The sequence below is a fragment of the Macrobrachium nipponense genome, chromosome 6 (assembly GCF_015104395.2).
Source record: "Macrobrachium nipponense isolate FS-2020 chromosome 6, ASM1510439v2, whole genome shotgun sequence".
Classification (NCBI taxonomy): domain Eukaryota; kingdom Metazoa; phylum Arthropoda; class Malacostraca; order Decapoda; family Palaemonidae; genus Macrobrachium; species Macrobrachium nipponense.
Genome location: NC_061108.1, coordinates 114,040,678 through 114,067,650, shown reverse-complemented (window position 1 = coordinate 114,067,650; position 26,973 = coordinate 114,040,678). Strand labels below are relative to the sequence as shown.

The 26,973-nt window shown below is 42.2% G+C and overlaps 1 protein-coding gene across 3 annotated transcripts in view; it reads right to left on the bottom strand.

Moving 5' to 3' along the window:
- Positions 1 to 26,973, bottom strand: part of LOC135216921 (6-phosphofructo-2-kinase/fructose-2,6-bisphosphatase-like) — a 98,243-nt gene that overhangs the window by 52,015 nt on the left and 19,255 nt on the right. For all 3 annotated transcript variants that reach the window (XM_064252468.1, XM_064252469.1, XM_064252470.1), the window contains exons 6-8: positions 25,004 to 25,157; positions 8,194 to 8,297; positions 3,593 to 3,712 (exon numbers count right to left, since the gene is read on the bottom strand). In XM_064252468.1, the coding sequence (XP_064108538.1) occupies positions 3,593 to 3,712; positions 8,194 to 8,297; positions 25,004 to 25,157 (378 nt within the window). The remainder of the gene's footprint in view (positions 1 to 3,592; positions 3,713 to 8,193; positions 8,298 to 25,003; positions 25,158 to 26,973) is intronic.

The following is a 26,973-nucleotide window of genomic DNA, read 5'->3' as shown; positions in this document are numbered from 1 at the left end:
AGAAATACTATGAATTTTATTTTTAAATGGTTCTGCCTCAATAGTATATATATATATATACATTTTCCTGAATTACAGTAACTGTTACTTAGAAGGTAAGGCATACAAAAAATTTACCACTACAAGCTAAAAACAATTTGTATAATATGAACAAACCTCAACCCACATAAACATCGCACGTATATTAAGCCATCAAAGATATATTACAATGTTATTTACGTTATATGGCATACAAAAATAATCATTTCTGCTTCAAAACACACAGCAAGTACCTGAACTTGATGTATTAATATGTAAAACCTTTCATAATCACTGAATGATTGTTTGACTTGCCTTGTGCACGATTTATAATGACCACAGTTTAAAACTGCTGGCTACTTTAAATATTTAGTATGGCACAGTAAACACCGCCCCCCCTATTCACAGTGGATGCGTCCAAGACACCCTCCCTCCAGAATAGATAAACTCTTCAAATACTCAGAACCCCTCTAAAAATGCTTATAACTGCCTATTTTCATAGTTCAAACACAAGAAAAGCCCTCTAAAAATGGTTATAACTGACTATAATAGTTTTAGCACAAAAAATGCATTTATTCATGAAAAGATATGAAAATACAGTAATTTGTAATATTTCTCAATGAAAAATACTGCGAATAAGTGAATTTCCCGCTAATAATGGGTAGATATGGTCCAAAGAGAAATCCGTGAATAGGTTAGTCCATGAATCTTGAGAAAACTAATACGGAGGTCGACTGTAGTTACTAATAACAAGGATTGACAAAACATTTTTCTCCTGAGACAGACAATATTGCATTTTACTTTATTTTATATCCAATTGCATTTAAATATCTTATAATCTATGTCTATAACCTATAATCTATACATGGCCTTTATATCTGTTAAGTCTAATTCAGTTTTAAGATCGCAGTACATAGCTTGCATCATCTGTCTGAGAGACATTCATTACCTGTCACCAAAACCAGTTGCTCATAGCCCAAAGGTTACACTTGTATACATAATTGCATTCACTTTACAGGCAGCCCCAAGTTACAGCGGGGATTCCGTTCCCAGCAGGGTGCTGAAAGCCGAAAATTGCCTCAACCCAAATCACCATAATTATAATAGGAATATATAGCAACAGCGCTGTAAGGCCATGTTACAGCACCGTAGAGAAGGTTAACAGTGCTACAAGGCAAGCGCCTAAAGTCCGGTGTGACTTAACCAACACCTGATGTAACTCAGGGGCTGCCTGTATTAGACCCAACATAAATTTCTTTGACCTTTTCATATTCCACCAAATATGGTTGTCAATGTAAATACTTTGAGACACTGAATCACATATCTACTTTCAAGGGGTCAATCAATATCATAATCTGTTCTTAAATGGAAAAGAACTTCAAATTGGACTAAAGGAAAGTAACAAGTTTGGACAGCAAGGTAGAATTAGTTCAATAGCATATAAAACAGAAAATGGCCGACAGTAATACAGCTAGGGCCAAAAGGGCACTGTATACATTTATATCTGTGGTATAATTTTCATGAAAAATTAGTTTCAATAAAAATTTCAACATTTCTAGTCTTGTATGGCATGCTACTGAGCTGATTTAATAGCTTTCCTAGGAATGGCCTGAAGGATTAGATTTATATTTATGTGACTAGGAACCAATTGGTTACTTAGCAACAGGTCCTACAGCTTATTGTGGGTTCCGAACCACATTATATCGAGAAATGAATTTCTAATCACCAGAAATTAAATTTCTCTGGTTCCAAATTGGCAGCAGCTGATAGGCAAGTAAGTAAGCATCGAACTCTTCCAACGAGGAACTGGTGAATGGCAGAAGCAAATAAGATGCAGAACTAAATAGAATCCAAAGAGAATGAATAAAAAGAAAAAATACTGCTGGGGCTGATACAATGAACTTTTAGTACCACATAATACTATGGTGTACCACACAAAGCATAACAAGTGCTATCACCTTAGAGAGTTTATTAACATAAATTTTGCATATACCCTGGTATATGTTCTCCATTATTTGTCGATTGATGTCCACTCACTGTCGATTTCCCCAACGGCAGTGGTGTATCTACTAACGGTTTTGTCCTCACCATTGGCATCGTTGCCTCAGCCACCATTCCAGTGGCCGTCAACCCTTCCATCTGTGTGGAAGCATGTAAATGACGGCGGTCACTGTCGTTACCTTTACCAGCCACTGGTCCTGGCTCGAAGATGAAGAAGAACTTAATCTTTTCTCTTGGCACAAGGATCAGTCTCGAAGTCCCTTATTCTCCAATGCCTGACTGGTACACACGTTCCTTTTTGTCTTTCATATTTATTTTGTCCTCTAAAGCTTGTAATTTCTACATAACTGCATGTACTACCAAGTCTGAAACCGTATTTGTCTCCTGAGGCAACGAGGATGTGAGAGAGGCGGTAGGCTGTGACATCATGGTGGCAGCCATGTCAGTCTGTGATGTCACTGATGGCCTCAGTTGTGACGTCACCACACTTGATGAGAGACGTGGAGCGGCTATTGCTGATATCCGTGTGCTGCAAAACTGTTTCCAAAATTCTCCATTGGTGAAAACATTGACGTTGTTGCCATTACTGTAGCATTTGTCCCCATAAGTTGCAGGCCTGGTGGATGCGGGAAACTCACAGTCAAAGGACCCGGAGGGAAGTGTGACGTCACGTAGTGTGATAGCAACCCTTCCAAGGTTGGTGCGCCTGATAGGCCTAACGCAGATCACATTCCTTCCATCATCTGCGCATCGGGAACTGAAATCTGGGACAAAGATGGAGGTGCTCCCCCTCTTCCTGCTGGGAATGAGGGCGCATAATTATGTACAAAATTACCCAAAACCCTTCCAGGTGTTTACAATAACGAATCGTTAGAAGAAACTGAAGGGGTATGGGAAACATCAAAGCCAGGTGATGAAACATATGGAGTAGTCTGATGTATAGCCAATACAAAAGATGCTGAGGACGCTTGGTCATCCAAAGATGGCAGCGTCTCTTTTCTTTTGTACTTGCCTTTCCCATAAAACTTCATCCATTGTTCCACCGACCAACTGTGGCAAACTGAACAAGGATTGGTAATAGTACATACATTTTCTCTGCACCCACTAAACGTTGGGTGAGGATCCGTAGACACCGATGTTAAGAATCTTGAACATGGAACTCCACTCACTCCAGGGCATTTCCTTTGTCTCTTGCAAGATCCCAAAGAAAGTTCCCTTGGTGATGCAAAATTCTCCATATCTCACAACTTACACATACCCACACTGAGGTCACCCAGAGAAAGAAAAAAGGAAAACTATGAAATTAAACGGGCAAACTAAGCCAGCTTTAAAGAGATAGATAGTAATCACGTCCTCTCTTAAAGGCGGTAGGAAAGTAACTGATAGGTCAAGGTACGTCCAGGGCATTCTGAGAACTACAATGCCCCGTGACCTGGTACAGATGCCAATAGTCCCTGGATCACACATTTTTTTTTATTAATTCTACCAGTTTTCCAGCTTAGCGCTAGTATTATCCTAATGTTAAGACCAAAGGTTTGTTTTGTATATGAACAAACACAAATTCTGCACATACCTTGGGAATTTTTTGTTCCTGGATATAATGACTCAAGGCCATTCCAAATTTTTTCCCACTTTCACTCAGATCAGAATCTCCACCTATCCTGCCTTGTTGATTGTGCAGACTTTCTCCATGCTGTAATGAATACATATCATATAGTTATTTAGTATTTGCATATCTATTATTTTCTCTTCCCATTAAAAACACATCATACTTCATACATTCAAACATTATCAGAAAAAGCATTTACTGTTATTCGTTTCAATACTGACAACTGCTAGCTTTTCATATACTTCTGATTCCAAACATAATTTACCCAACAGTAGATTACAAACTGTGATGCAAACTCTTGCAATGGGTATTGAAGATATGAAAATTTTAAAAATGAGAATATCCAGATTTCACATTAAACAAGCAAATCAACCCTGTAAATAGTCAAAGTCATAACATAATACTGAAAAGGTTACTTCTTCACAATTAATGCATTCAGTATTAGCTTGTACAATAAATCAATTCGAGAAAATTAATCAAAATTCCAATGTTGATAAGTACTCTGTTTTTAATATCTATCCAAAAAGATACAGGCAGCCTGCGGTTACTGTCGCCATCGGTTAGCGGCGTTTCAGTTTTACGGAGCTTGTTAAACATATTCATAACTAGGTTTTACATTCCGTAGGGTTTAGTGCCGTTGTCTGGTTATTGCTTTCTTAGGCTAGATGCTGAGAATGCCTCATAAAATGCAAATATAATGAATATGCATCTTTTCCTCTGTTCTTTTAAAAAGTTATCTTTACTTCACTTTATCTAGTAATACTGTATGTATGTAGTCTTGTATTACTATTTGTGTTATACAATACAAACAAACTGATCATGTTTTGGTTTAGAAAAATCAGCTGAGGGTGGAGGTAAGATTATTACGCCATATTGACCTCAATTCAGTGCAATTTTCTTGCCTCTATTTAGCGTAAATTAATCTTTAGAAATTCTATTCACGTGACAAGATTATTTTTCTTTATATGAAGAGTTTTTAAGTTGAAAATTGATGTAAATAAGTGAACTAGACTAGGTTATTTTATTTGTTAATAGATGGCGCTGTTGTCTGGTTATAGTTTTAAAAAGTTACGCTTTACCTCACTGTATCCAATTATAGTGTATGTAGTCTCATATTACTATGTATAGTATTATAAAATACAAAGCAATCAATGTTTTGCTCTGGAAAAATCAGCTGAGGGCAGAGGCAGGGTTATTTCGACCTACTAAACTCGATTTTCTTGCTTCTATTTAGCGTAAACAGGTTATTTTTTGTTATATGAAGTGCTTTTAAGTTGAATTATAACTGAAATATGTACCTCTTGTTATGAACTCAATTGTTATTTTTTCGTTAATAGATGATGTTGGAAGCATGTTATTTTGTGTAAAAAAATTATTACTTTCGTTATTTTCAATCAGTTCATTATTTTCATCCTATATCATAATAATGAGATATTTACATATTTATCTGTTAGCGGTGTGAAAACAATAAAATGTGTTCTTTCATGGCGAGTATATTTAATTAAAATACAGTTTCTCCACTATTATTTGCGGTCGAGTCTCATCATGTTACTTATGCACGATAATTTATAGTCATTAACAGTGTGAACATTGTTTTCTCAGCTTCAGCTACAAAAGCTGCTTAAATTTAGCAGTACGTACTCTATCCTATATTTCCGGGCCGGTATTTTCTCTATAGTGAACAAATGTATAACATAAAAATATATCGGTCCTATTCTACTTAACCCTCTTACGCCGAAGCGGTAAAAAAAAAATTGTCTCTCGTGCCAGAGGTGTTTCGGAGTGAGCGCGGAAGTGGAAAAAATATTTTTTTCAAAAAATCACAGCGCGCTTAGTTTTCAAGATTAAGAGTTCATTTTTGGCTCCTTTTTTTGTCATTGCCTGAAGTTTAGTATGCAACCATCAGAAATGAAAAAAATTATCATTATCATATATAAATAATGCAATATATGATAGCGCAAAAACGAAATTTCATATATTATTGTATTCAAATCGCGCTGTGCGCAAAACGGTTAAAGGTAACAAGTTACTTTTTTTTTGTAATTTACACTAAATTGCGATCATTTTGGTATATAACACATTGTAAAACGACGATAAAAGCACACAGAGAAAATATTATCACAAAATAATGCATGAATTCGTAACGCGCGGACGTAAACAAATATTTTTTCAAAAATTCACCATAAATCTAAATATTGTCCTAGAGACTTCCAATTTCTTTCAAAATGAAGAAAAATGATTGAATATTACTATAATGTAAGAGTATTAGCTTACAATTGCAGTTTTCGACCATATCTGACGAGTTAAAGTTGACCAAATTTTTTTATATATATTTTTATATGCAATTATTTCAGAAATAAGAAAAGCTACAACCTTCAAATATTTTCCGTTTTATTCTACATGAAATTGCGCACATTTTCATATATAAAACTCTATGAAATGCCTAATATGAAACGGAGCAAATATTCCGAGAATGGTACGTACGCATTTCGGAGATTTGTAGCGGAGAATCCGTGCGCGGAGGGAAGGAAAGATTTTTTTTTAAATTCACCATAAATCTAAATATTTTGCTAGAGACTTTGAATTTGTTTCAAGATGAAGATAAATGACTGAATATTACTAGACTGCAAGAGTTTTAGCTTACAATTGCGTTTTTGGACCATTTCGGTAGAGTCAAAGTTGACCGAACGTGGTTTTTTTTCTATTTATCGGTGGATTTTATACAAATATTTCAAAAAAATGAGAAAAGCTACAACCTTCAAATTATTTTTGTTGTATTCTACATGTGAAATTGCACACATTTTTCATATATAAAACTTTATGTAATGGCTAATTTAAAATTGTGCAAACATTACCACAATCGCACGTATGATTTTTTCGGAAGAGTTACCGCTCGGACGTAAAGAAAATGTCATTTTTTTCATAAATTCACCATAAATCGAAATATTGTGCTAGAGACTTCCAATTTGTTGCAAAATGAAGGTAAATGCTTGAATATTACTAGAATATAAGCGTTTTTAGCTTACAATTGCGTTTTTCGACCATTTCGGTAGAGTCAAAGTTGACCGAAGGTTGAAATTTTGGCAATTATCGTTATTTATATGAAATATCTCAAAACTGATAAAAGCTACAACCATGGGTTGTTTTAGTTGTATTGTGCATGAATTGCGCACATTTCCATATATAAAACTTTATATAACAGCTAATTTTAAAATGGTGCAAACATTACCAAAATTGCATGTATGATTTTTTTCGGAAGAGTTACCGCGCGGACGTAAGGAAAAAGTTTTTTCATAAATTCACCATAAATCGAAATATTATGCTAGAGACTTCCAATTAGTTGCAAATTAAGGTAAATGATTGAATATTACTAAAATATAAGATTTTTAGCTTACAATTGCGTTTTTCGACCATTTCGGTAGTCAAAGTTGACCGAAGGTTGAAATTTTGGTAATTATCGTTATTTATATGAAAATATCTCAAAACTGATAAAAGTTATAATCATGAGTATTTTATTGTTGTATTCTACATAAAAATGCGCACATTTTTATATATAATACTTCATGTAATGGCTAATTTACAATGGTACAAAAATTATGTCAAAGTGACAAAATAATTTCCGAGATGTGTCACAGATACTTTTTAGTGCGGCAAGAAGAAATTCGCGCAGGCGCGCCTGCGTAACGATTGTAAACAAAACAACACCTTGATCCGTGAACACTTAGCATCCCCCAAGGCGCGTGATTCAAAATTTTTAGGCTGGTAGGCCTATAAGTATTTTTCCACGAATTTTAAAAAAAACTTTTGTAAGTCGACGAGTCGGCACACGGGAGACAAAAAATGTCGACGTAAAATACGTCCAGTTGGCGTAAGAGGGTTAATTAATGTCATTTGTAACAAAACTGGAGTAATTTGTTACTATTGTACGATGGCTGAAATACAAGCAAAACATTGTAATCAGATTTGGTTCGGTTGTTGTACCAAAACAACTGTTATTGTTTAGTTGGTTAAGGGTGCAGCATATAAGCAACGATGATAAAGTACTAACGATACTTTTATCATTCTCATTTGCTTTTTTAGCTGATTCAACTAGAAGAAATGATGAATAAAGAGGTGGAGGAAACATCAGCAGCCTGAAAAAGGAGACTCTCTCTCTCTCCTCTCTCTCTCTCTCTCTCTCTCTCTCTCTCTCTCATCCTCTCTCTCTCTCTCTGTGTGTGTGTGTGAAATTCCACATTTTAATTAACGTGTTATTACATATTAGGGCAAAATATCTGGCCGTGACACTGGCTAAGGCATAGTCAACAAGTCTAAGGCACAGTAAGGGGGATTGTGACGCCTGTAGACTTTTGAATTTCGGTTAGAGGCGAATTTCGCTTAGCATCGGGCCCCCAGGAATGGAACCCTGCCGTTAACCTAGGGCTGCCTGTATTCATATTATCCAAGGCAACCACACATATTTAAAGCAAGCATGAAAAAATTATTTTTCAATGAAATTACATGTAAGAGAATTATACAGATACTTATAACTATTTAATGTATAATGCATAATAATGAACACATACCCTAGTGAGGTAGATTGTCCTTGGAGTAACATGAGTGTTCATTATGTAATAAACTATTCTCGCTTGAATATGACCTTCGTGTTTGTGGACAACCACTTTCTGACCTGTTAAATAAAAAGCATACTTTTTGATATTAAATAACTTCAAACATAAGATAAAGGAATCAAATATCAATATCACACATCACATTTGTATGAAATGATATTGTTATGATACAATAAAGTTTGTTCATACTTACCTGGCAGATATATATATAGCTGTATTTTCTGAAGTCCGACAGAAATTCAAAAACTTCCGGCACACACAGTGGTCGGCCAGGTGGTTAGTACCCATTCCCGCCGCTGGGAGGCGGGTATCAGGAACCATTCCCATTTTCTATTCATAATTTTTATTTCCACTGTCCCCTGAGGGGAGGTGGGTGGGTACTTAATTATATATATCTGCCAGGTAAGTATGAACAAACTTTATTGTATCATAACAATATCATTTTGTTCATGAAACTTACCTGTCAGATATATATATAGCTGAATCCCACCGTTGGAGGTGGGAAGGGACAGAATAGAAGGATTTTGGGAAACAAATGCATGCAGATAATTTACATCTTGGTTCCACCTGTTAGCATTGCTGGCTTCGTGGTTATTGCCACGTAAGTCTGCTTGTGCTACTAGAGTTGCCAGCGAGGTAGAGACCTATATAGCTGGTGCACTCCAGATGATCTGTCAACAGGGGCGAGACCACGACGTAACTAGACCATATTGACCATACCATGAGGGCTAAGAAGTAAAATAAATATATATATAAAAATATATATCACCACCTGACCAACCTAGCCAAAGTTAAGGTGTGTTAACTAAGGCTTAAGAGTTAAGAAGTCACCGTTGTCGGCGACTCAACTACTAAATTAAGAGCTCTTCCTAACCATTTTCTACAGGATAGGACGAGTGGTACTTCTTGCCCCCAAGATTGTGTCTGCAGACACGTATGGCCCTAGGGAGCAGCAGATCTCATATGCCATCTTCACATCTCGCAGGGAGTGTGAATTGAACACAGAGTTGCTTCACTAAAACATGGTACTCAGGATGTTGCTGAGTGCCATGCTCTGTTGAAATGCTTCCGAGGCCACGCCCTCACCTCGTGAGCATTCAAATCAAAGATTTCAAATCTTTGTGCAAACACACAATGAAGGAGCTTTTTTGAAGAACTCCTTAACAATAAAGCCAGGGTGTTCTTCGATATGGGCAAGTCTGGTCTTTTCGGAACACTGCAGATTGTCCGTACGACTTCGACTTTCTTGAGTTTTATGTAGATAAAACTTGAGAGACCTGACAGGGCACAGGACTCTCTCTGGCTCCTGCCCAATAACTTGTGCCATCCTTGATTCCAAGCTCCTGGCCCAAGAACAAGACGGGTTTCCATTCTTAGGCCACAACGGAAGGCTTAGAGAACGCACCGCCTTGTGTTCTCTAATGCCAAAACTTCTGACGATGGCTGAAAACCTCACTAACCCTCTTTGTCGTATCTAGGGTGGTTAGAAAAAGGCCTTCCTGATCACGTGCAAGAAGTTAACAGGTAGATGTTCGAATGCTTTGACATCAAGAACTTCAGACTATGTCTAAGTTCCATATTGAAAGCTTCGATCTGGACATGCACAATCAGTCCGTCTGTACTAAAGTCAGGTGACCGACCAGTTGACCAGTCAGACGAATCAAGGACAGCAAGGCTGTACCCTGAAGACCATAAGGCACTATTCTTCGCTGAAGGATGAGTGTCTGGACTGCCTGGGCGATTCAAGCTAAGCAAACCTTGGGGGGTGTATCAACGCAACCCAACGTCGTTAGCGAATCAACTCTGAGCCACTCCTGACTCGAGCTTCTGGTGCCAGGAGAAAGGAGCGAGGAGCAAAAAGGCGATTCAGTCCCGAAGGACGAATGCCTGACAGTCCAACCTGGTCTCATGTTAAACGATCATCGGGGGTGTATAAACGCAACCGACTTCGTCAACAAGAAACTCAGGGATACTATATGTCTCCTGATCTCGCACGAGTGTCTGACTCCGAGAAAACAGGTGAGACAAAAAGTAGATGGTGAGCGAGTTTCGAGATTCCACAGTACTCAAAGATCGTGAAGGGCTTTGTTGTTTGACAGAAGCAAATCTCTGAGCCCAAAGGCCGTCAATAACATATTTGCGTATTCTTTAATAGTTGTGACTGCCAGCTTATCCCATTCTTCAAACGGAAAGGGAAGACGGCAATCTTATGCTGTCAACATCTCGATAGTCTGAACGTAGTCAGACTCAGAGCGGAGAGGTTATAGGTACCTTTCGTGTTAAAGTAGACCGACTCTCTCGGAAAAGGTCCTTGGAAGGACGTGACCTCTGTGAATCTAGGATCTTGAAGGCCAACATGGGGCGATTAGCGTCATTGTCGCTCCCTGTGATGGTATAAATCATCTTATTAACATTCCTAAGCGTTTGAAAAAGGGGAAAAGACTAAACATCCATCCCCGTTCAATATCATAGGATGGCGTTTAATGTTACCGCTCCCGGATCGAGAATAAGGGAGCAGAGAAGAAGAAGCCTCTTCGTCCTCAACCTAGCGAAGAGATGAATGAAAGGACGTCCCTAAAGTCTCCATAACTCTCAATATACTTCTAAAGAAAGATTCCACTCGGAAGTCAGTAGTTGCTGCCGTCGATCGAGACGATTCGTACGGACTTTTGCAATCCTGTAACGAACCTCTAGAGGATCGTTACATTCTACGCCTGTTGTTATAATAGGCTCTTTCTCGTAAACCCGAACAGGGACCGAGAGAAGATACTTCCTAAGATATGAGAGAGCTGTGGAAGATCAGAGTTGATATGGACCACTGGTTCCAAAAACTCGTTTCGAGGACTGGAGGGATGACTGAATTGCTTCCACTTCTTTCAGATTATGATCCAGGACATCTGAAACCCTCTCCAGATGTCCGGCACCTTCTTTCTATCACCTCAAGTGGATACTTAACACACCGAGAGATGTTCAGAATCATTCCTAGATCTTTAATAAAATTTCAGTTTCCCGGTAGGAAAAAAACTGTAGAGGTCTGAATTGCAGTCTATTAAGGGAAACAAACTTCTTTAGGAAGGAAATGGTCCCAGCAAGCTCATCCATTCCCTCACACAGTATGTTTACTTCCCTAATAAGGCTGCGCTTTGCCTAACATATAATAGTGCGATGTTGCGGTAGACTCGTAGTTCTATACCGTGCGGTAACGAGCACCGAAAGGAGTAAGAGATATCTCTGTAGAACATAGTAAGGCAAAACGAATCCAATGTTTATTCATTCATGTAAGAAATCCCCTCAATCTTAGGCTAAAGTCCGTGATTGTAGGGCAGAGATACAGTTAGTCAGTCAATCCCGCAGGAGAGAGAGAGACGTAACTGCCAGCACAGAGATACGGTTAGTCAGTCAATCCCGCAGGAGAGAGAGACGTAACCTACCGCGCATGACAGCGAACGAGCTGGTACTGGCTCGTTTGGACTGGATGGAGAGGACAGTGACAGCAGCAGCTTACGATCGTCGTCTCTTAACTTTATTCCTGGGTTGCCAGCTACCCTATTCTACGAAGAAATAGGTCCGTTATTTTTAGCATAAAGAGACTCTCAAGCTGGTATATTTAAGCGAAACAGAAAACGCTAAATATATAGATGCGTTTGTGTCGTCATAACACTACCATACAACGGTAAAAGATAAATCGGAAACTCCTGGAAGGCTGCAGGGAGTAACGATTAAATGTCCTTAAAATAATAGACAATAGACCTCTCGGTTGCCATCCGAAGAGGTAACTACAGCAAGCGTATATGACTTGAACCAACCAGTAGTAAAATAACGCAAGGCAAAATATGATATTATATTACAATAAAGTTTTTTCATACCTGGCAGACATATATACTATAGCTGAATTCGGAAATACAGCTACGTACATATCTGACAGGCAAGTTTCATGAACAAAACTCAGAGAATTGAAGCGGACAGCTCAAGCTTCTTATGTTATTGGACATAAGCGTTCAAGTCTATTTCTTGTACAAGTCTGCGAATGATGAATGAGAGCTCTTCCGAATCTTGTCAATAAGACCTTATCCGCTTACTCAATATAAAGTTAATGAGAAGTTTGTCAATGAGAAACTAACCCATTTACGGGACAAAGAGATATTTTGTCAATGAGGGGATACCCACTTACTTGACAAAACGATAGTATATTGTCAATGGGGGAAATTCACTGAATTGACAAAACGTAATCCAGGAAGTCGAGCATTTTATTTTCGATTCCCGTCTCAAACGAGGAAGGGGCAAGAATCCTGTTAAGAGACGGCTTACGACAGGTAGAACGACAATGTTCAATTCGGCAGCGTAGTCCCGACTAGGAACTAACAAAATCTATTATCTGAAAAGCCTTTCAGATGGGCTAAAAAGCTTGCAAAATTATACCTGGGAAGAGGAAGAAACTCTCCAACCAGCTTCCTCTCCGTATCACAACTAATGCCTGCTAAAGCTTAAAATTTATTGGCAGTATGGCAAAGGAAGTCCTGTCTTGCGCTTTCCTGAAGAGCGTCCTTTTGAGGAGTGCCTTTGCAAGAATCCTACTGAACGTTGCCGAGAGTCCTGACGTGCAGGACGTCGAGCTTTTACATAACCCATAGCTGCCTTACCGCAAAGTCTTGACTGCGGTAGAGCAAAAGAGATCTTTCCTTGAGCTTTCCATAACTCCATCCAATCCTGGACTTTACAAAAAGCAATATTAACTGACAGAGACCTCTATAATTCACGAAACCCGTGGTCTTGCTGGGTTTTCGAAAACGAAGTTGCCTTTTCACTTTAAGCTTCCTCCGAAGCACTGCTTACTTCACATTCTTCGCAGGCGAGGTAGAAGGGATCACCGAAGGTAGGTAAAAAATCTTTAGGCCCAATTCAGCTTGAAGAGTTAAAAGAAACGTTCAGCAGGCGACACACCTGGCGTGCGCTGGCGCCTGGCACACGCTCGGCGTCCAATGGCGCGCACTCGGCGTCCACTAGCTCGCGCTCGGCGTCCAATTGGCGCGCGCTTGGTGTCCATCCGCGTGCGCTTAGCGTGCACCCGCGCACGCCTGGCGTCCATCCGAGCGTCCCGTTCAAGCCGAGCGTCAAAAGAAGCGTGCAGAAAAGCGTCACGCTCCTGACAGGCGTCAATGCAAGCGAGAGAAACTGCCTTCAGGGAAGATCGAGAGACATCTCGGAGAGAAAACCGACTGCACGAAGCAGTCTCAGGTGAAGGGTTGATCGTGTGAGAATACGCGGGGCGAGGGAACGCCTTCTTATTCTCACAGCAACAAAGCTAGGACGTCCGCGCTCAAAAGCATCCTGCTAATATGACTTGCTTTCCCTTTTCTCGGTGGAAAGACGTACACGAGTTCAGGCGACGTTCGCCTTCTTACTTCTCACTGCAACGCATGACGAGAGAGAGAGAGAGGACGTGAAACGTCCTCTTCTATAAAGCTTCTATTTAGAGGGCGCGAGTCCTTCCGAAAGCTCCAAACCCTGCGCAGGGAGGACGCTTCGGAGGACGAGAAGCAATCCTTCAGGATTCGTGCACGCACTTTGGCAGCCTGGGAGTATCTTCAGGTCTGCCGAAGGCACGTCAGATCGGTGGGGAGTTCCTCGTAACCCTCCTTCGGCTTTCGACATGCTCTCTCCCTGTTCCTGGGAGTCAAGCAGAGGTCCCGGCCTAGAGGCGAAATAAGGCCGATCTGACGCACCCTCCACTACACAAGGGGCACTGTCACTGCACTTAGCCTTTACTTTTGCTCTCCAAAGCCAGCACTTTCGATTCTAAGTTACGAATCGATAGAGTATCAGAGAAAGGTCAATACCCTCTACAGAAACTGTTTAGGGCCCGAAGGCAACATTACAGGGTTAGGAGTAACAACTACAGAAGTAGCACTCTTCACCACAATGATAGGAGAGCGAGAACCTTAGATTCCAAGATACAGATGGAATCTATAACGTAAAGGGCATTACCTCACGAGACATATTTATAGCCCGTAGGCCATACTACAGGGTTAGGCAAAATAAAGTCTACAGGTAAGTTAGCCTACCCTGACTTTTGTTTACTGATTAATTGCGTACATACGAATCATACGTCTTCCTTACGGAATTAGACAAAGTCTCACACTCCTTACATGACAAATCTCAACAAAGAAGCAAGACCCATAGCCCTCGTGCATATCGAGTGCGGAACTACCGAAGCTTTCGATAGCCACACCCTATCTTAGCAGACAACACCCTCTGAAACTAGCCTAACTAGATTCAGATATACAAAAATGAATCATATTCAAAACAATTTAAGATAGCGTATGCCTAGCCACAAATCCAAGTCAATAAATCAAAAGACAATTAGGATATTTAGCGGCAATGAAGTTTCCGAAATCCTAAGACGGAGGTACTGAAAACAGGTGTTTCCAGCACCGGCGACAGAAAAATGATATTGTTAAACTACAATAAAGTTTTGTACATACTTACCTGGCAGATATATACTTAGCTATAGTCTCCGACGTTCCCGACAGAATTTCAAATCTCGCGGCACACGCGACAGGTAGGTCAGGTGGTCTACCTTACCCGCCGCTGGGTGGCGGATGTACGAACCACTCCCGTAAGCTTGTCAGATTTTTCTCTTCCACCTGTCTCCTGAGGGGAGGCTGGGTGGGCCATTAATCGTATATATCTGCCAGGTAAGTATGTACAAAACTTTATTGTAGTTTAACAATATCATTTTTGTACATGAACTTCCCTGACAGATATATACTTAGCTGATTGGCACCCTTGGTGGAGGGTAAGAGACAGCTCAATAATACAGGTAAGACGGGAAACAACTAATGTTGTAGGATATAAAAACCTTGGTTCTCACCTTTTCAGGATGAAGACTTCATAGATACTATCTCTGAGTCTGCATTGCCTGGAGAGCTACAGCTAGGACGTGACCTGATGCTGAAAGACTCTCGGATCTACCACTGGGATATGTGATCCCCTATTGTGGTAGAATCCAAGTCGGATGCTGTTAGAGGGACCTTGTCCGCTTACCTAACAGATCCTTACCACTACCTCTGCAAGGAGCCAAAACCCACCAGACCACCTAACCAAAATACAAAGGGTTAATATTACGAGAAAAAGAGGTGCCTCCTGCAACCTCTTTCAGACAACCAAAAAACAACAATATAAAATATAGGGTAACATATAAAAAAATTTACACGGATAAGTTTCAGCTCCCTGCCCCAGCACCGAATCCGCCGATACGAAAGGACCCAAGGCGAAGCATTTATCATATGTGATTTTTACATCACGTAGGTAGTGGTTTGCAAAAACCGAGTTGGCATCTCCAAAAAGTCGCCTCCATCAAGTTCCGCACAGACATATTTTTTCTGAATGCAAGCGAAGTTGCGATGGCTCTCACCTCGTGAGCTTTCACTTTCAGTAGTCTAAAATGATCTTCCTTACAGGCAACATGTGCCTCTGTATAAGGCTTCTCAGAAAAAAGGAAAGAGCATTCTTCGACATGGGCCGAGTGGGGTCCTTTACGGAGCACCAAAGCACATCTTGATTAGCCTTAAGTTGTTCCTTCCTCTTAAGGAAATACTTCATAATTCTCATAGGGCAAAGAGTTCTTTCAGGCTCTTCCCCTACTAGAAAAGATAAACTACGAACTTCAAAGCTCCTGGGCCAAGGGCGTGATGGGTTTTCATTCTTTGCAAGGAAACTTGGAAGAAACGAACACACCATAGAATCTTCCTTAAACCCTACATTGCCCTCAATAGCTTGGAGCTCACTCACTCTTTTAGCTGTAGCTAGGGCCAAAAGGAAGATAGCCTTCTTCGTCAAATCCTTGAAAGAGGCTAAGCCAGGAGGTTCGAATCTAGACGATCCAAGGAATTGTAGGACTACGTCTAGATTCCAGTTCGGTACTACATGAGGACGCTTAATGGTTTCAAATGATCTAATAAGATCATGCAGGTCCTTATCATCGGATATATTTAAGCCTCTATGCCGAAATACCGCCGCCAACATACTGCAGTATCCCTTAATAGTTGACACAACCAGATGACATTCTTCTTTGAGGAAAATAAGGAAATCCGCAATTTGGGTCACAGAGGTACTGGAAGAGGAAATGTTCTTCCTCTTGCACCAACGTCTGAAGACATCCCACTTTGACTGGTATACACGCAAGGTGGAAGGTCTCCTCGCTCTTGCGATTGCTTTAGCAGCTGTTGCTGAAAAGCCTTTCGCTCTGACCAAACTTTGGACAGTCTGAAACCAGTCAGACTGAGAGCGAGGAGATTTTTGTGGTACCTGTCGAAGTGGGGTTGTCTGAGTAGATCGCTCCTTAGCGGGAGCGATCTTGGAAGGTCCACCAACCATTCCAGTACCTCTGTGAACCATTCTTGGGCCGGCCAAAAGGGAGCGATTAAGGTCATTCTCGTTGAATCGGACTCTACGAACTTCTTGATGGTTAGCCCCAGGATCTTGAAGGGGGGAAACGCGTAGACGTCGAGTCCGTTCCAGTCTAGAAGAAGAGCATCTATTGCTACTGCCTCTGGATCCGATATCGGAGAGCAGTAAGGATCCAGCCTCTTGTTCTTTGACGTGGCAAAGAGGTCTATGTGTGGCCTGCCCCATAACTTCCACAGGCTCTGGCATACATCCAGATGAAGGGTCCACTCTGTGGGAAGGACCTGATCTTTCCTGCTGAGGAGATCTGCTCTTACATCTCCTTTCTCCCGCCGAAACCTGGTGAGAAGCTTGATTCCTCTTTCTTCTGCCCACAGAAGAAGGGCTCTTGCTGTCTCGTACAGGGAGAAGGAATGCATCCCCCCCTGTTTCCTGATGTATGCCAGAGCTGTAGTGTTGTCCTCGTTGACCTGCACTACCGATCTTCTGACTTTGGGCTCGAAAGCCTTCAGAGCCAACCACACAGCCATCAACTCCTTTCTGTTGATGTGCCAGGCTACCTGGTCCCCCACCCAGGTACCTGACACTTCGCTGGTTCCCAGAGTTGCACCCCACCCCATGTCCGACGCGTCGGAGAACAACACCAGGTTGGGGGTCTGTGATTGAAGAGACAGTCCCTTCGCAAAGAGGTTGGGATCTGTCCACCATAAGAGATGTTTCTTGATGTCCTGGGATAACGACAGGGAGAACGTCAAATCCTGAGAACGACGACTCCAATTCCGATGAAGAAAGAATTGGAGCGGTCTCAGGTGCAACCTTCCTAGGGAAACGAATTGCTCCAGAGAGGAGAGCGTCCCCAGCAGACTCATCCACTCCCTCACTGTGCATACTTCTTTCCCTAAGAAGGTTGTTACTCTCTCGAATCCTCGGGCTATCCTTTCCTGCGAGGGAAAAGCCCGAAAACTCAGAGAGTTCATCTGTATCCCGAGATACACACACTCTTGCTCGGGAATTAGTGATGACTTCTTGAAATTGACGAGAAGTCCCAAAGCCTTCGTCAATTCTAAAGTTACTTGTAAGTCCTTCAAACAACGATCTTCTGAATTGGCCCTTATTAGCCAATCGTCGAGGTACATGGATATCCTCACCCCTTTCAAATGAAGCCATTGAGCCACATTCCTCAAAATCCCCGTGAACACTTGAGCGCCGTCGAGAGGCCGAAACACAGAGCCTGACTGAAAATTTTCACCACCCCCATCATGAATCTGAGAAACTTCCTCGAGGAAGGATGGATCGGTACGTGGAAGTAAGCGTCCTGTAAATCCAAGGAAACCATCCAGTCCCCTGGACGAAGTGCTGCCAGCACTGATGAAGGCGTTTCCATCGTGAACTTCTTCTTTTCTACGAAAGAAGTTCAGGGCGCTTACATCCAACACCGGTCTCCATCCCCCTGAGGACTTCGGAACTAGGAAAAGGCGGTTGTAGAAGCCCGATGAATGATGGTCTGTCACTAGTTCGATAGCCCCTTCTCCAGCATCTGATCTACTGCTAGATGGAGAGCTTGATTCATGATGGGGTCTCTGTACCTGGCCGTCAGTTCCCTTGGGATGGTCGTCAAGGGAGGTCTTTCGACGAAAGGGATGAGGTCACCTCTCCTCAAAATAGAAAAGGTCCAAGGATCCGCCCCTTTTTGGGCCCAGACTTCTGCAAACTCTAAGAGTCTGGCGCCCACCGTTGTTTGAAGGACTTGCAAGTTATTTGGGGGCTTTAACAGACTTGGCGAAAGTCTTACCCCTTCTTGAAGGTCTACGACCTCTAAACGTAGAGGTTCTTGATGAAGATGCCCCTCGAAAGGGTTCTCGAACACTTGCCTTTCCTTCTTAGCCTTGGTAGGGAAGGAAGGGCGAGGTTTCTTGCCGACTGTGCCAAAAGGTCCTGGGTGGCTTTGGCCGAAAGTGACCTCGAAATGTCCTGCACTCGATGTTTCGGGAACAACTGAGTAGACAGAGGAGCAAACAGCAAAGAAGACCTCTGAGCATGGGAGACCGACTTCGTTAAGAAGGAACAATAAACCGACCTCTTCTTCACGATCCCGGCCCCATAAAGGGAGGCGATTTCACTCGCTCCGTCTTACCGACTTGTCCATACAAGACAAAACACACATAAGATCTTCTGGCGAAATTGACTCTGGCACTTCAATTTTCTTGGCTAGGACTCCCAACGACCAATCAAGGAAGTTAAATACTTCTAGCACTCTAAACATACCTTTGAGCAAATGATCCAATTCATTCATTGCCCAAGTCGTCTTAGCAGAGTTAAGGGCAGTTCTCCTGTCGAATCTACCAGCGCCGAAAAATCCGAATCAGCCGAAGACGGTAGACCCAATCCTAAGAGCTCTCCTGTTTCGTACCAGAAACCAGCGCGTCCTGATAACTTCGAAGGAGGAAAAGCGAACATCGTTTCCACCCCGCTTCTTCTTTGGAAGCCATCCAGGAACCAAAACTCCTCAGTGCCTTCTTCATAGAAAGAGTTGGCTTCATCCTCACACAAGAAGAACTCTTCGCTGTCTTCGCCGTTGAAAAAAGTGAGTGAGGAGAAGGAGGAGCCGTAGGCGTAAGGGAATCCCCAAAAACTTGTAAAAGTAGCTCTGTAAGCTTCTTGTAAGAAGAGACAGCAGCAGAAGTGTTCGGTTCCTCATCCGAACCTTCTAGGACGTCTTGTCGAGGCGAGCGCGGAAGATCCTTAGGTGACGAAGGGATCCTAGCAGGAGTTGAGCGAGAGGTTGGAGAACGCCCTCTCTTAGAAGAGTTCACATCCACTGGAGAACGATGAGAAGATCTGGGAAGTCTACGATGAGACTCCCTCTTCGAGGTATACAGAATCTCAGCCGAAGGAGAGGTAGGGCTCCTACTCCGAGAATCCTCGGAAACATCCGCAGGGCGCTTACGAGGAGGCGAGCGCCTACTATACTCTATGCGCCTATCCTGAGGCGAGCGGCTGCCAGGAGAAGAGCGCCTATCGAGAGCAGAGCGCTTGCGCGGCTCTCCATACCTGTCCAGTTGCGTACGATCAACGGAAGTTCGACTGGAAGGCGAAAAAATGCGCCTACTAGGAGAAGGCTGCTTGCGAGACTCTTGACGTCTAACAAGAGGGTAACATTCAGGAGAAGGGCGCTTCAAAACTAACGAGCGCCTACTTGGAGAAGGGCGCTTCCGGGATTCCTGGTGCCTACCAAGAGACAAACGGTCAGGAGAAGTGCGCCTAGAAGCGGGAGAGCGCCTACACGGAGGAAGGGCGCTCTTGAAAGACTCTTGTTGTCTGCCCCTAGGAGAATAATCAGGAGTATGACGCCTTAAAAGAGACGAGCGCCTACTAGGAGATCTATGTGCAGTAGGCTCTTGGCGCCTACCTAGCGGGGAGCGGCTAACAGTAGGCCGTCTATCATGCACACGACTCCTACCAGACTCTAGATGCCTGTCAGGAGAGAAGTCACGATCCGACACTCGAGGAGAGTGACATCTGGAAGAAGAACGCCTACTTGTATAAGGGCGCCTTCTAGAATCTTGAGGCTGCTGAGGAGAAGTCTCACGCGAGGGAGTTGAAGAAATCGCGTGATGAGCAGGTGCAGTGCGCTTACCGGAAGCGGGAATCCAATCTGGAGAAAAAACTTCTTTCTCCTACCGATGTTTGGCGCCTTGAAATCGAAAGAGAGCCAGGCGAGCGAAGGGCGCTCACGCGAGCGAGGGCGCTCACGCGAGCCCCCACCTTCATACGAAACCTCCCCATATGAAGGAGAACGATCCTCTGAAGAGCGGCGCCTAGATCTCTTGATCGGAAGAGAAACGTCCTTCTTCCTACGTGATCTAACTGCTAGAGAGTCTGCTAGCGCCGTGATCTGAGCTTGAAGTCCCGCGAGTACTCTCGTAGGAGAATCTTCTTGTTCTTCCTCGGAAGCAGGCGCCGAGCGCGGAGCGCGAGAAGAAGAATGATCACAGGATTTCTTGGGTTTCTTCGCCTCCACCGACGATTCTTCCGGGAAAACCTCCGGACTAGAAGCCAAAGGACTGCAGGGAGCCTTCCAAGCCCTCTTCAACGGGCGCGACGCATCCGGGGAGTTCCAACCTCTCTTCGGAGAGGGAGACGACGAAGAGGAGAAAGAACATTGGCGTAGGAGCTCCTTCTTGTAGCGATCCGAGGCAGCATGGGAGCGTACTTCAGGATCTGCCGAGGGGACGCCTGACCGGTGGGGGCTCTCCCTAGCCCTCCTGCGGCTTTCGACTTTCCTACTCCACTGGAACTGGGAGTCTGGAAGAGGTCTAGGCCTAGAGGCACTAAGGAGCCGTCAGACGCACCCTCCACAACACTGGGGACACTGCACTGATCACTAACACTCTCCTTACCTTCCAACTGACGAATCTTCTGATCCATAGAACGATTCTTGGCTTTCAGAGCTGCCGCCTCCGAAGGCGAATCTTCGGCTTCGGTGCGGGGAGCCGGGGCTGCAACTTTGGGAAGAAGGTTCTAATTCTACGTTAGTACTATTAGGATCCACATCCAACTCACTCATTCTAGATCTGCTAGAACTTCTAGAGGAAGCCTTACGCACTCTATCACGTTCCAACTTCCTAACATAAGAAGAGAGAGCCTTATATTCTTCTTCATTCAATCCCTTACATTCACTACAAGGGTTAGCAAAAGCACATTCATTCCCCCTGCATTTCATGCAAACCGTGTGGGGGTCTACCGAAGCTTTCGGCAACCTCACCTTACATCCTTCATTCACGCAAACCCTAAACAAAACCGAAGTTTTAACTACCGATTCTAGATCAGACATCGTTAAAGAAAATCAAACTCAAAATCAAACCGGTCCACAATCAGCGTATGCCAAGCCAAACAAAGCGAATACGTCACCAAAAGAAGTCCAAATTAACTCCAGGCAAGCGAGAATCGAAAAACTATCGAGAGGAACCGACAACAGTTGTTATCGTTCCCGCGACAGAGAAAAATCTGACAAGCTTACGGGAGTGGTTCGTACATCCGCCACCCAGCGGCGGGTAAGGTAGACCACCTGACCTACCTGTCGCGTGTGCCGCGAGATTTGAAATTCTGTCGGGAACGTCGGAGACTATAGCTAAGTATATATCTGTCAGGGAAGTTCATGTACAAAAATTATGAATAGAAAATGGGAATGGTTCCTGATACCCGCCTCCCAGCGGCGGGAATGGGTACTAACCACCTGGCCGACCACTGTGTGTGCCGGAAGTTTTTGAATTTCTGTCGGACTTCAGAAAATACAGCTATATATATATCTGACAGGTAAGTTTCATGAACAAAATGTTAATTCTTTCAAAATTTTCCATAAAAATGAAAAAAAATCTAGAACTTGAAGTTTCATAGATGCAACCTCTTCTTCTGATTAGGGTACAAAAATTCCCATATGGGGGATACCACCTACTACAGTGACCCATGAGCAGCACACTGTAGTTGCTACTCAGGGAAGTTATAGCAACTGCCAAAGGAAGTTTCACTGCAAGACCCAGCCCAAGCTGCATTACTATCTGCCTTTTATTTCTCTTCCCAACTGGCTGTACAATTTATTCAACTCACCCTTGCATGTTTAAAATGACTACAAAAGGGATTTTGACAAAGGAAAAATCTATTTCTGGGGGAAGACCTGTGTCGCCCGGTGAAAAGTTCCTGTAGCTCACTTTTCTAACTCACCCTTGCATGTTTAAAATGACTACAAAAGGGATTTTGACAAAGGAAAAATCTATTTCTGGGGGAAGACCTGTGTCGCCCGGTGAAAAGTTCCTGTAGCTCACTTTTCTAAGTATAAATAGATTCTAAATATACCAGAGAAAAAAGCTAGCATGGTGTGCTGAGGTTACTACCCTCGGGCGAGCACCCAAAGGGTGTCGGGTATAAAGTACAAGGCGAGTGGAAGCCACTATTCACAGGTCTTCTGCCAATTAGAGGATTCCTTTCCAAAATCCCTCTCCTGGAAAGAGCCGTTGCAAAGACCTCTCCTCCCCCTCGCTCCTGCTACTACTACCCGATCCGCGCGCCAGCTGCATTCCTGGATTAGACACCTTAGCTTGGATTGGTTAAGGGTGGGAAATTAATTAGAAGGGATGGGTTCACCAGGCAACACAGGTCTTCCCCCGGAAATAGAATCTTCCTTCGTCAAAATCCCTTTTCTGGGTTTGACCTGTGTTCGCCGGTGAAAAGGTACCAGAGGATTCCCATCCAAGCTTATCAGATACCAGACAAGTCTAAAAGGAAGGAGTTAATGAAACCTAAGGTTCATTTATAAAATAAAATTTTACTTGCTTGCTAATTACACTAGGACTTAAACTATGACTTAGAACTAGTAACAATATAATAATATAATACTCTTAAGTATGGAATCTTAAGAGGAATATACTAGGTTATGTACAGACGGGTCCATAAAACAAATATGGTCTCAACATTATATATATATGTTCCAGTGGCAGGATGATGACCAAACCCTCAAGACCCGGAGGAGAGAGGTCTGGTGGGGAATACAAGCGAGGCAGGTAGGAAGGAGAGAGTATTAAGGAAAAGGGAAAAAGGGATTTGACAAGATTCATCAGTCAGGGGAGACTATGCTCTCTGCAGCAACCGCTGGAAATTTAAAGGTCTCTAGATTTTTGAGATAGTGGCGTTTAAAAACTGCTGGAGATTCCCAACCCGTATATTTCTTCAGGTCTTCGAAATTCATATTATGAAAATAATTAATAGAGGTAGCTACTGCTCACATATCATGGACGTGTGGAACTGAATCCGGGTTGGCCTGTTTAATAAAGTAGAGTATTTGTTGTCTAATACCTCTAAGAGAAATTGTACCACCTTTTTTCTCTAATGAAAAGGGGGCCTGAAGATTTTCCGGATGTCCTGTCTAAGAAGGATTTAAGGGTAGCGACAGGGCACAAAGATGTGTCCTGTGCTAGGGGTATGATTTTCCATGGAGCCCACCTGTTTTGTGGGTTCTCATTTTTAGCCAAGAACCTCCGGCTCCGGTCTGGGGACAGTAATACTTCACCCGACAGGAGGAATTCTATATGGTCTGGATTCCTAGACAGAGCCGAAAGCTCAGATATTCTGGCACCTGAGGCCATAGCCATTAGGAATAAAGTTTTCCTAAGCAGAGTTATATAAGAGCATGATTCATTATTAGTGTCTGAGGCTAACTTGAGTACGTCATTCAAAAACCAAGAGACCGTATGAGGGCGGTCTATTGGTCTCAGGCGGGCACATGCTTGTGGAATGGGACCTTACTCCAGTTCCGAGTTTTCTCTCTCAACCTCTTTCGAGCCTGTGTGTCAATCATCTCCCAGGAAACTGACTTAGTTTCCACGGAGGGGTTGGAAAGCATAAGGGTTCCGTCAAGCACTACATAGCTATCTGAACATCTCGTCTCCTAAAGGTTAGGTGTTGTAAAATTCATATTAACGTAGGCCAAGTTAAGAAAGAGGTGTCTTAGTGCACCCTTTCAGTTGTCTACGCAAGGTGTTAAGACAAGACGACGACTCATCATCAAGTTCTCCCACCGATTGGGTGCATACAGAAGCACCTAACACCAGAGGAATACATTACTCCCTGGCATTTTAAAGAACTCATCTGTTCATAGGTGGTGAATGCTGGTTCATGACTACTTCAAACCAATTCCACTTTCTTCTGCATGAAGAACGTTGCCCACAGGTCCTTGGACATGTTTTCATTCCAGTGGTGGCTGTTCAACAAGTGTGACTCATCCAGTGTCCTCGGTGGGACAGATTGTGACTCATCCAGTGCCACTGCTGGGACAGACTGTATATTGCCTAAGATGACTGTGTGGTGGAGTAGGGAATGAGGGAGTTGACTGGCCTCTTTTCTTTCCCTTTTCTCCTTTCTTCATTCCTGTGGGTGGTTTGAAGAGTAGACACATCATACAGTGGAACTGGCTTGATGCAGGTGAATGAATGAATGATTGGAAGTTTTCTGGCATCCTGACATCGAAGGTCATTGACGCCAATTGATGCAGGTGAGTCATACTGTTACAACACTTTTCATGTTCCATGCAACATGTAAATATGCTTCTCAGCAGCTAAACTCCTCTCTCCAGCAAGGGGAGTGAGGAGTGGTGGCAAACCCATTTCTTGTGGGTGACATGGTCTGTTGCCTGAACAGATATAATTCTTTTGGACTTCCATAAATGCAATGAATCTGGTCATGTTTCATTGTATTTGAACCCAGTAGACCACAAGTGTTCAAAATTGGTAAATTGGGCGCCTATGCAAATGCATTAATCCAATGAAAAATCAAGCAACAAAATACAAGCACTGATTTCAGACTATACCTGTATTGTAAACTTTCATGAAGGAGAGGTGATCTTCCTTTTCTTCATCCAGAGGTTGATACTGTTTCACATAATGTTCGAGCCTATGCAAGAAGTCCTCTAGAGCTTCTTCGGCTGTCATCCCTTGATAATCTGGGCTATTGATCTTCACTTCCTGAAGTAAAGAGCAAATACCATTTAATCACAAATATCACAGCCAAGTACTATGAAAAATCCCAAACTTTACATTTTGGGAAGTAGCATTATGTAATACTGAAAGGGGAGATTGATCATTTGAAATAATTAGGATATTTGAAAAGTTTTGTAATATGGTAGTCAATTGGGAAAAACTCTATGAGAGTTCATAAAATGATCTAAATGGTCCACAATAATATAATTATTAAAAGCTAATGTAAAACTTTATAAAAGCTTTTGAACCTTTCTCCGAGTTCATCTTCAGTCCAAATGAGTAATTTAACATAAAATATACCAAGGTAAACATAAAAACCAAAATACAAAGTCACTGAAGATTGTTTACACCAGTAGCTAGGTCACAAACGTAATGAAGAATCAGGGCAGTTATTCTAACTAGGTGATTTCCTCTCCTCTTAAAATTCCTGATTGCATTTCTGCTCCATCTCCATACAGATTGATGTAACGTTGCAGGAGGTCCTTCATCCGGTGTAGATTGGGCACTGTACCCAGACTCCCCTGGGGCAGCGGTTATCTGGACAAGGAGAGGTGAGGCAGAAGCAGTATCAGGAGAGGGAAAATCAGAGCCTGTCGTAGTTAAAATCCTTTAAAAACATACTGATAATATAAAAATTAACAAATGGGCCTTCGTTAACAAAAGACTTGTTGCCTTTGAATCACTGGTTGCCTAATATTAACATTGTCGCTTTTAAAGATATTACCCTAATTCCAATTGGGTCTATGGTCATCACTTGACACACATGCTACTATTGCACTGTTTTGTGAATGTAGCTCATATGCTCATTTATGTCTGCTAAACGTGCATCCAGTCCTTGTCCATTTTCACCAAAAAAAAATTTCCTTTGCAATCCATATATGGTAGTTATAAACATCTGGGACTATGGGATTTTTGCTGTTATTCTCTCTTAGAAAGTTGTTCCTATAAAAAAAAAAAAATGAGCTGCCATGGGATCTTCCCTGTTCTCACTAATGTTTGCATGGAGTTTGTGGGGAAAAAAATTTAAGCAGGTGATAAAGAAATAAAAACAATCTTATGGGTGAGATATGTTGGGAGACATTTTTATTACAATTCTAAAGGTACTGATGACAAGCTAAAGAAACTAGTAAAAGTAATGAATAGCATTTTACCCTCAACCAAGTTCACAACAGAAACAGAAGTTGATTTTAAATTACCTGTTTTAGATGTTCTAGTTTATATGGACTGTAATAGTTAGATATTCAAATTTTCAATTTATAAAAAGTCGATCAATTCCGAGAGTTATATCCACTTTCATACTTTTCACTAAAATCAAATAAAAAGCAATGTCATTATAAATTTTTCTTTACAAGCATTCAGAATTTGCGACCCTGAATATAAAGACGGTGAACTTCAACATAGCTCAGCAGCTTTTAGAAGCCTCAAGTAACTCCTTACTTGACTGAGAAAGCAATTTTCCAAGCAAGGAGGTATTTCTATGGACTTAAACATAAGAGCAGGGAAAACCCAAAAAGATATGTATTGCTTCACTTTTATCCAAATGAGAAGAATATAAGCAGTTAAGTAAACAAGTCAGGACACTAAAATTTTGTTCAAATATGATAATACGATAAGACGCAACCTCATAAGAAACAATAACAACGATGAAAATCCCATGGTCCCAAGTGTTTATGAACTACCATGTATGGATTGCAAAGAAAAATATATTGGCGAGGACCAGATACACATTTAGGGGAACATAAATGAGCATGTGAGCTACATTTACAAAACAGCGCAGTAGTAGCACATGTATTCAGTGATG